A 9,398-nucleotide genomic window follows, 5' to 3' on the forward strand; every position below is an offset into this window, starting at 1 on the left:
GAATTTATCAATAAAATAAAGTATATTCTAGCTGCATATGATAAGCACTTTTATACAAATTTTGAGCTCTCTGTGACATATAATCGGCAAATCTTCTCAACTGGAAATCGATATTTATCGATTTAGATTTTTTACAAATGGAAATGCCATAAGATCCAACAGTTGGTTGACTCCTGAACCTTTAATGTGAAAATAGGCGTAATTGTGAAAATTTATATTTATCGATTTTCGATAAGTAAAACAATTTATCGATAAAATTAAATAAATTAGAGCTGGATATGATCTACGAGCACTTTTATACCAAATTTGAGCTCTCTTAGGCCTTATAGTCTGCAAGAGTACCTTACTAGAAATCGATATTTATCGATTTAGAAGATATAAAAAAGTAATTAAGATCCAACAGTTGGATGACTCCAGAGCTAATATTGTGCAAAATATGCGCAATATAACAAAGCTACAAATTTTGATGGAATTGCTAAGTAGACGAAGTAGATGAACATAGATCGATCTGATCGATGCTGAACACGAATATATATTCATTTGAAGAGAGAAACCTTGTGCATGTTGCAAACATACGCACAACTTTACTAACTTTACTTTTCTGCGCATGTCCTTTGGAAGCAGGCTTAGGCTTAACAAGTAAAGAAAAGAATTCATTTATAATTCGCAACTAGTTTAAGCTCGGAGCGTTTGATAGTCCGCGAGAAAACTGGAATCGATTGTCGCTCGAAATGTGAAATAGTTTATTAACACTGAACAGAACACAAGAGATTTGGTTAACGCTTAACTTCTGGGGAATTCATGGGACAATGACGTGCTAGCTTGGGGGAATTGGCGATGGGACCAGGCCATGCGATAGAACAATGCGTGTATACAGTTAGAGGAACAGCTTCTGCTGACAGCCCTTGCAGTACTTGAAGGCCTCCCGACGCTTGGCATTGCGGCGACGCATCTTGACCAGCACATAGATGAGTCCCACCGATGCCCAGGTGGCCTTGGCAACCTGTGTGTTGGAGCCAGGCTTTAGAGAAGAGTTAAGGTACAAGATGCGAGACGGAGACTTACGTTGGCGCGTCCGCGCACAGTTTGGCTATCGAAGATCTTATTGAACTTGAAATAATCCGACATCGCGAGAGATTGGACAGAATTGGGTGCTAAATACCTTTCCTTGATCTATATTATGGATATATACTTGTCGAACGGGTTTTAATTGAAAGTCCAGCAATTTACTCGTTTTACTTTAATTCCGTTGAATTTTTATTTATGGGCCATATTCAATGTATATCTCCAGCACAAAATACTAGAGCACAGCCTACTCGGATCTTAGTCAGAGCTTGGAATTTAAGGACATTTTCCAGCTCCTTGTTTGTTAATAGAAAACTTTTGAGTAAGACTCAGGGCACAAGTATAAATAACTTGGGCCTCAGCCATGGGAATTATTCAACCATATTTGGTGGATGGTTAGAGATCGAAATATGCCCGAGCTGCAATATTTTCAGCAGAACGGGCAATTATAAAGAACAATTAAATTTTTAAAATAAATAATTTAAAAAGTAAGACAAGCCCAGGTTTGAACCTAGAGCTGGATGTGGAAAACCGAGTTCACAAGCCCAATCTCAGGTTAGGAAGCTGGTTCGAAGCTTTGGTCCAACCACACTGATTGAATGAGTCTCAGCTCTCTAAGAACTGCCAAATTGAGCTAGAAAATAGCTAAGTTGCTTCCAAGCCCCATTAACGCCCCAATAGCGCCCCATTAACGCCCCAACCATTCAATTAAGCATAAGCTAGGCTTTACTGCTGCTGCGACTGCTCGTTTTATTCGCTTGTGCATGTCCAGGAACCGGGACCGCGAACTCTATAAATGATTACTAATTGAATTGAATTAAGTTAGGGCGTGCGTGTGCCAAGAGTTTAACAAATATCGAAAGAAAATAACACAAACATGCTGGCCAGGTGTAAGGATTAGGGTTGGACGCGTCCTTGACGTCGGGTATTTTGTAGTCGGCTTGGTAAGCTTATTAGATTGAATTGTTCAATTTAAAATTGTAAAAGTTGTGAACTAGGTTCAAGAATCGCAGCCTAGGAAGCGGCTCGAGCCGAGAACCGAATCAGTCAAGTTTGCCCTCAAGTTAAAACAAAACCATTTGAGTATAGTTTCCTTATAGATAAAAGAAGGAAAAGGATTTAAACTTAAAATTTAACTTATCGCCTGGAAACCAATGAAAAACAAATATAAACTTTAAATAAATATTTCAACGAATATTAAATGAAGTCTGACAAATCCGAAATTCATTCCCTCGCTCGACAATCATGTCTACTGAAATCGTAGATCGTGAGAATGTAATGAGAATACATTGGGCATATATTAAGCGATTATGAGAGCCAGGTAAGCGGTATTAAAAATAATTCTATTATATCATTTGGCCACGTGCACTTATCTCTCAATCAATTGTGTAATTCAAATAGATGCCAAATAGATATCTGTTTCTCCAAATTATAGATGCAGACCTGCAATTTCTAAAACGCTCATTAGGCAAATAGATAGCACTTAGGCCGAAGCACTTCATTCATCGGCCCAGAAATGATACTGGACATGAGGTGAATGGAAGCGATTAAATGTTGAGCAATAAGCGAGCTATTAGAGAAGCGATTTGCAAAGCGAAGCGGCAGGAGGAAGCGAAGGGAGAAGCAAAAGAAAATGGTAAAGTTAAAGGAGGAAGCGAAGGGAGAAGCAAAAGAAAAAGGCAAAGTTAAGGGAGGAAGCGAAGAGAGAAGCAAAAGAAAATCGTAAGTTTAAAGAGGACGCGAAAGGAGAAGAAAAGAAAAAGATAAAGTTTAATAAGGAAGCGAAGGGAGAAGCAAAAGAAAAAGGATAAGTATAAGGAGGAAGTGAAGGGAGAAGCAAAAGAAAAAGGATAAGTATAAGGAGGAAGTGAAGGGAGAAGCAAAAGAAAAAGGTAAAGTTGAAGGGAAAGGGCGAAGTAAACAATTCTGAAAATGCAGCGAGAAACGGGCAAGTACCTCTGGTAAATGACTTGGTCGAAGCAAACAAAGAAGCTTGGCGAAAAGCAAAGATTCAGCTGCAAAAAGAAGCAAAGCGAAGTAAACAATTCTGAAAATGCAGCGAGAAACGGGCAAGTACCTCTGGTAAATGACTTGGTCGAAGCAAACAAAGAAGCTTGGCGAAAAGCAAAGATTCAGCTGCAAAAAGAAGCAAAGCAAAAATGTCTGCTTAAAGGCCAAGGAAGAAGCGAAGCAGCAAAGTTAAACGTAAAGAGAGAAGCAGAGGAGCGCATTAAGCATTAATAATTCCTTCCCAATATGCACAAGCAATCAAATGGCTAAATACAGGGAGAAGCAAAGCAATAAGCAAAACTAAATGTTAAGAAATGCCAAGCGAGAAACTCATTGACTTAATAAATGCTTTCAAAATGTTTAAAGCATATCTAAAAGTAAAAGTTAGGGAAGAAGCGAAGCGGCCAATAAAGCTGTAGGCAAAGGAAGCAAAGAGAACGAAGCGAGAAGCGCACCAAATCTAACTAGATACTTATTATAAAACATATAAACATGATGATTAAGCTGAAGTGAGAAGGTTTTTAATATGGCTAAATGATGTCTTGGTTCAAGTGAAGGAAGAAGCGGGCAACGAAGCTGCACGCAAACGAAGAAGCAGAGAGAAGGGCGAAGCGAGCAGTAAACCTGAGTAAATACTTATTGGTATACCTAAAATCAAGTTTAAGCTAGAGGCTAGAAGCTTTTTTATTAGCCTGCAGGATATCTAGGTCAATGTGAAGTGAGAAGCAAAGGAAGAAGTGAAGCGGGCAACGAAGCGTTAAGCAAACGAAGAAGAATTGAGAGCGAAGCGAGAAGCGAGTAAATACTTATTAGTATACCTACCCTTAAAATCGAGTTTAAGTAAGAGGGAGAAGCTTTTTAATAAGCCTGCAGGATATCTAGGTCAGTGTGAAGGGAGAAGCAGGATATTTATCAATGTGGAGTGAGAAACTAGGATATCTGTCTATCAACGTGACGGGAGAAGCAAAATTATATAAAAAACAAAACAGAGGGAGAAGCGCAGTAAGAATTGCATTGTAAGGTGTTCTGGACGATATCGAGGCATTCGAAAGTCGGGAAGCGAAGGCCTTGGGAGACTTGACTGGTAATCGACTCTTTCAGCTGGGCGTCATTCCATTCAGATGAAACGAATGTGATGTATGTGAAATGTGAATGCAGTCGGAGTTCGCTTGTTGCAAACGCTATCTGAACCCCGGAGATCTTGTTGACCCTCGCGTGCGCAACTTAATTAAAATACTCGCGAGGGAAAGCGAACGAGAGAGAGACAGGGAGAGACAGGGAGAGAGACAGGGAGAGAGAGAGAGAGAGAGCGGCAAGTGACGAGTGGCGTAACCAGAGACGTGGGTAATTAATTATAGTGCATATGTGTCTGGCTCCATGTAGAGATACGGAGCTCTGATGAATAGCTGGTGATGATGGGCGTTTAACTATGGGGCGTGGATCGCTTGGCTTGTGCGGCTGGTGTTGGCCCTACCCCAATGTGGCGTGCCCCAAAACAATGGGCCAGTCCTTGTTCTCGGTCAATCAGACATGCCCATTGGCATGCCACAAATATATGCTATTAAAGGCCACTAATGATCCGCCGGGGGGCTGGACTTGGGCTGGACTAAGGGCTCATTTAAATATCAATGCAAATATCGGTATAAAAGTGGACCGAATGCTGGCTGTCAGCAACATATTGGCTGGATCTGTCGGCGCCATGAGATATCCACAACTACTATTTGGCTGCTGCCTCCTGCTGCTGTTGGGTCTGCCCCTCTGCCGGGCGGGTGTATGTGGACACCTTGTCTTGCTCTATATATATTGGAACTCTACAAGTGAATTTGTCCGTTTTGCAGGCGACCGAGGAACAGATGTGGGCCGCCGGCAGGCTGATGCGCGACGTCTGCCAGCCCAAGTTTCCGAAGATAACGCCGGAGATAGCCGATGGCATACAGAAGGGCAATCTGCCGGACGACAAGGATGCCAAATGCTACATTAACTGTGTCATGGAAATGATGCAAACGGTGACCACGACTCCTCCTGCTCCCATCCATCCTTCTGACCGTCTCTCTCTCGCTCTCTCTCTCTCTCTCTCTCTCTGCGCAGATGAAGAAGGGCAAATTCCAGATGGAGTCAACGCTGAAGCAGGTGGAGCTCCTGATGCCGGACAGCTATAAGGCATCCTATCGCAAGGGCATCGGCGAGTGCAAGGACGCCGCCGCCGGGATCAAGAACAACTGCGATGCGGCGCATGCGCTGCTCAGCTGTTTCCGGGACAAGATTGACATCTTCGTGTTTCCCTAATATATATACATATACATATGTGTCTATATATCACGCTCCAGTTGGTCACGTGCCTATGAATAAAAATTCGACTTGAACTGTAAATTGTGGCGCATTTTGATTGGTTTCCACATTGACACCACAGAGATCAATCTCTGCTGGCGACATGGCATGGCCATGTCGATCGGGGCATTGCGATTTGTTGGCTTGCCTATAAAAGCTGCTGAACTGGCGCTGAGCAGGTTAAATAGCGTCCAAGTGAGCACAATTCGATATGATGAAGCAGCAGAAGCAACAGACCTGGTTGAGCACATTGCTGCTGCTGGCCTGTGCCGGCGCCTGGCTGAGTCTCGTCCATGCCGAGGAGGAGGAGGAGGCGGCCTCCATGACGCTGAACGAAGTGGTCGAGCTGGTGGAGCCCTTCGGCCAGGGCTGTGACCCCAAGCCGGAGCGCGGTAAGTATGCCAGGCCGAAACTCAGGCGCAGGCGCTCAACTGAATTCCTCCCCCCCCCCCCAAAAAAAAAGGCGACATCGAGGAGATGGTGCTGAACAAGGAGGATGCCTCGCATGAGAGCAAATGCTTCCGTCGCTGCATGCTGCAGCAGTTCGAGGTAATGCCCGAGGGCAAGACCGAGTTCAACGAGTGGAAAACCTTGGATATGATGAATATGATGTTCTCCGACAAGCAGTCCGACTCCAAGCTCATTGTCAACAAATGCAATCGGGCCGGCAGCGGTCAAAGCGACGAGTGAGTCCACAAACCGAAGCCAAGCGTCCAACTGGCCAGCTAATCCTTGTCTCCCATTCACACACCAGGTGCGAGGTGGCCCACAGCATCTCCATGTGCATGCTGAGCGAGATGCGCGACGCCGGCTACAAGATACCCGACGTCAAGGAGTAGACGCGTCCAATCCTAATTCTTACGCCTGGCCTTTTGCTTATCAGCATGTTTGTGTTGTTGTGTTTTCTTTTTCTTTTTTCGATATTTGTTTAACTCTTGGCACACGCACGCCCTAACTTAATTCAATTCAATTAGTAATCATTTATAGAGTTCGCGGTCCCGGTTCCTGGACATGCACAAGCGAATAAAGCGAGCAGCCGCAGCAGCAGTAAAGCCTAGCTTATCCTTAATTGAATGGTTGGGGCGCTAATGGGGCGCCATTGGGGCGTTAATGGGGCGCTATTGGGATTTTAATTGGACTTAGAGGCACTTTAGCTATTTACAAGCTTAATTTGGCTGTTTCCAGAGAGCTTAGACTGATACAATCAGGGTGGTTCGGTTTACGCTTCGTACCAGCTTCCTGGCTAGAGATTTGGCTCAGTTCAACTCGGTTTTCCACATGCATAAGGCCAGGTTATGGTTAAAACCTTGGCCTATCTTATATTTTCTAAATGTTTATAATAACAATTTAAATTGTAATTTACAATTGCCGTTCTGCTGAAAATATTGCATGTCGTAGCGAAATTGCGGACCACATTTGATCTCTATCCAAATATTTTTAGATATATACAAAGCTTGGCATTAGAGTATGCATATTCTATGGGGATTGCCCATATATTCAATTGTCTAGTATACGACATGGAATCTATTTGATTTCCTATCAAAAGGGAAGTAGTATAGGAGTACAATTTAATTTTCAAAACGACATAACATACATCAAAATAAACTACTAGCGGGTATAACCCGGCCTTGCCCGCGAATTATAAAATAAATTCTCTCACAGATCGTTGAAAATGAGTTTGAGGCCGGAAAATTTTGACCTATGGGTATGATATTTGAGGGTAACATGATTCTTGACCCAAAAAAAATTTTGCCAGATTCAAATACCAAAGTTGGTCTTGAGGCCAAGCCATGAACAAAAACCCAAACATTATGAAAATCGGTTAAGTTTTGACCGAGTTACGGGAGTGGGAAATCTTGACCTATGTCTACATCGAATATATGAGGGTTTACCGACCCGACCTTGCCCGTGGCACCTATACAATAAATTCGCTCACAGATCTTTGAAAGTGAGTTTGAGGCCGATCGGATGGTTAGAGATATCAATATAAGCTTGATCAGAACATTTTTTAGATCCAAATTTATATGTGATCACAAGAAGTGTACAGTAAATGAAAACAAATCATGAGGTAACATGATTAATACATTATTATGTATATATAAAAAGTAGATTATTTGAATTAGGATATATTCATATGTATATATCTTATATGAAGTAGGATAAACGAATAAGAAAATATATATTAAATATATATATATTCAGTTTGAATCTTAATATTTATATTATATATATACTATATTTCTTTTTCGTATATCCTATTTATAATATACATGGGATGTATATATAATTTCGCTTTGAAAAATAGTAGATTATTTGAATTAGGATATATATATTTATATATCTTATATGAAGTTGAATATGCGAATTAGGAAATATACATTATATATATACGTATATATATATATTATATTCTTTTTCGAAAATCCTATTTAATTATAAACATGGGATATACATACGTATGTGTGCCTCAGAAAGCTGATTCAGCTATTTTTGAACAATTTTTGGCTACATTTTTGTCGCGGCAGTTGGCAACACTGGTCACCAGCTCAGCTTGACCCCGTTGCGCAGCATTTGCCGGCCGATGCACTGGTTCAGCTGATGTGCCGCCTCGCATGGCTCTTGGGTGCTGACGGCCCGATTGCAGCTCTGGGCCAGGCTGCAGCTCAGCGTGACGGCCAGTTTGTTGTTATCGGTGACCTGGCTGGTCAGCTCCTGGACGCGGCGCAGGTTCAGCTTGTTGCTGCTGCTGTCCATCTGCAGGAGAGAGACAGAGAGAGTGAGAGAGAGAGAGTGAGAGAGGGGGGCGTTAGACAAAGCACATTTACATACAATTTGAATGCCCTTTAGGACGCACGCGACCAGGCACTTCTCCTGCTCGGTGGGGCGCGGCTCGCGGATCAGCGAGCGCTGCGACGCCGACATCTGCAGCTGCTTGAGGCACCTATTTTTGGTGCGGTCAATTATCTCCTGAACCTCTGGCAAATTGCGATCGATGAGCTTTGAAAGCGGCTCATTGCTGCGCGCACCAAACAGACGACTCAGATCGAAGCCCGGCGTTTGCGACTGTGCCCGGACGCACTGCATCCAGCTGCAGCCGGCCAATGCAAGTAACAAGAGCAGCGTATTGTAAATCATCATCTTGTCGCTCATCTGTGGCTGCCAATATGTCTACACGGGCTTTTATAATGGAACTCTTGCAGCCGAATAACCTTCACCACGTTTAAGCCCAATTGCGCTGACGCCACAAAGCGGGCGTGGCTCAAGTTCAAGATGCATCGTTGTCATTGTCATTGTCATTCCACATATCACAAATCACAAATAAACAAATTAAAAACACGCACATTAACAACAAATGACTGCATTTGCATGTACATATGTATGTATGTATGTTTGTATGCGAATACAAGTGCAAAGATACGAATATGCATGTGTATGTTTGTATGTGTGCGTCGTTTATTTGCAATTGCAGTGTTATTAACTATCAGAACTATGATTAGTATGTACATATATTGTATTCTTTTTTTTTGGCACTTTTCAACTCTAACACTTCAACAAAAAAGATCAAACGCAGAATTTGTATAAAGTAAGAAGCAAGGAACAGCAACTCAACGAAAGTATGTATGTATGTGTCATGTACATATTTACATGCATATCAACGGGATCAGCTTTTCGCTGCTGTCATATACATACACACGCATATGAAGTTGCTTACAAAAACTACCGTTACCTTTTTTGCATTTCGTACGCAGCTTAAGTGCTAGGACAGTATGGTGTACGAAGACTTTATAGTAGCCAAAAAAGTGCCTATTTGTTGTTTTGTATTCTATATAACTTTTATATTATTAAACAAATTGAATATTTTTCGTTTGTTAATTAATTAATTAATTTTCGTAATGGGCAGCACGGAACATCAATATTCTTATGTATGTATATAAAAAGGTACACATATTACAGTTAAAATATGTTCGAATTGTGCAGAGTTTCAGATTTAAGCA

At 42.0% G+C, this 9,398-nt stretch overlaps 4 protein-coding genes across 4 annotated transcripts; 2 read left to right on the top strand and 2 right to left on the bottom strand.

The window, feature by feature from the left end:
• Positions 1-719: 719 nt before the first annotated feature.
• On the bottom strand, positions 720-1,296 carry LOC135429404 (ATP synthase membrane subunit K, mitochondrial). Its single transcript, XM_064683693.1, has 2 exons — positions 1,066-1,296; positions 720-1,003 (listed from the first exon to the last, which is right to left on the bottom strand). Exons 1-2 carry the CDS (start codon positions 1,126-1,128, stop codon positions 878-880), a joined length of 189 nt encoding a protein of 62 aa, XP_064539763.1. The 5' UTR covers positions 1,129-1,296; the 3' UTR covers positions 720-877.
• Positions 1,297-4,717: 3,421 nt separating this feature from the next.
• Obp19a (Odorant-binding protein 19a) lies at positions 4,718-5,432 on the top strand. The gene is made up of 3 exons (XM_064683690.1): positions 4,718-4,846; positions 4,914-5,081; positions 5,164-5,432. Exons 1-3 carry the CDS (start codon positions 4,733-4,735, stop codon positions 5,359-5,361), a joined length of 480 nt encoding a protein of 159 aa, XP_064539760.1. The 5' UTR covers positions 4,718-4,732; the 3' UTR covers positions 5,362-5,432.
• Positions 5,433-5,593: 161 nt separating this feature from the next.
• On the top strand, positions 5,594-6,460 carry Obp19b (Odorant-binding protein 19b). Its single transcript, XM_064683692.1, has 3 exons — positions 5,594-5,795; positions 5,867-6,089; positions 6,158-6,460. Exons 1-3 carry the CDS (start codon positions 5,615-5,617, stop codon positions 6,240-6,242), a joined length of 489 nt encoding a protein of 162 aa, XP_064539762.1. The 5' UTR covers positions 5,594-5,614; the 3' UTR covers positions 6,243-6,460.
• Positions 6,461-7,723: 1,263 nt separating this feature from the next.
• Obp19c (Odorant-binding protein 19c) lies at positions 7,724-8,826 on the bottom strand. The gene is made up of 2 exons (XM_064683636.1): positions 8,233-8,826; positions 7,724-8,157 (listed from the first exon to the last, which is right to left on the bottom strand). Exons 1-2 carry the CDS (start codon positions 8,551-8,553, stop codon positions 7,942-7,944), a joined length of 537 nt encoding a protein of 178 aa, XP_064539706.1. The 5' UTR covers positions 8,554-8,826; the 3' UTR covers positions 7,724-7,941.
• Between the last annotated feature and the right edge of the window lie 572 nt (positions 8,827-9,398).

The sequence above is a fragment of the Drosophila montana genome, unplaced genomic scaffold (genome assembly GCF_035044405.1).
Source record: "Drosophila montana isolate Dmon_TW-CO22-7 unplaced genomic scaffold, ASM3504440v1 contig_2666_1, whole genome shotgun sequence".
In the NCBI taxonomy this organism is placed as follows: Eukaryota; Metazoa; Arthropoda; class Insecta; order Diptera; family Drosophilidae; genus Drosophila; species Drosophila montana.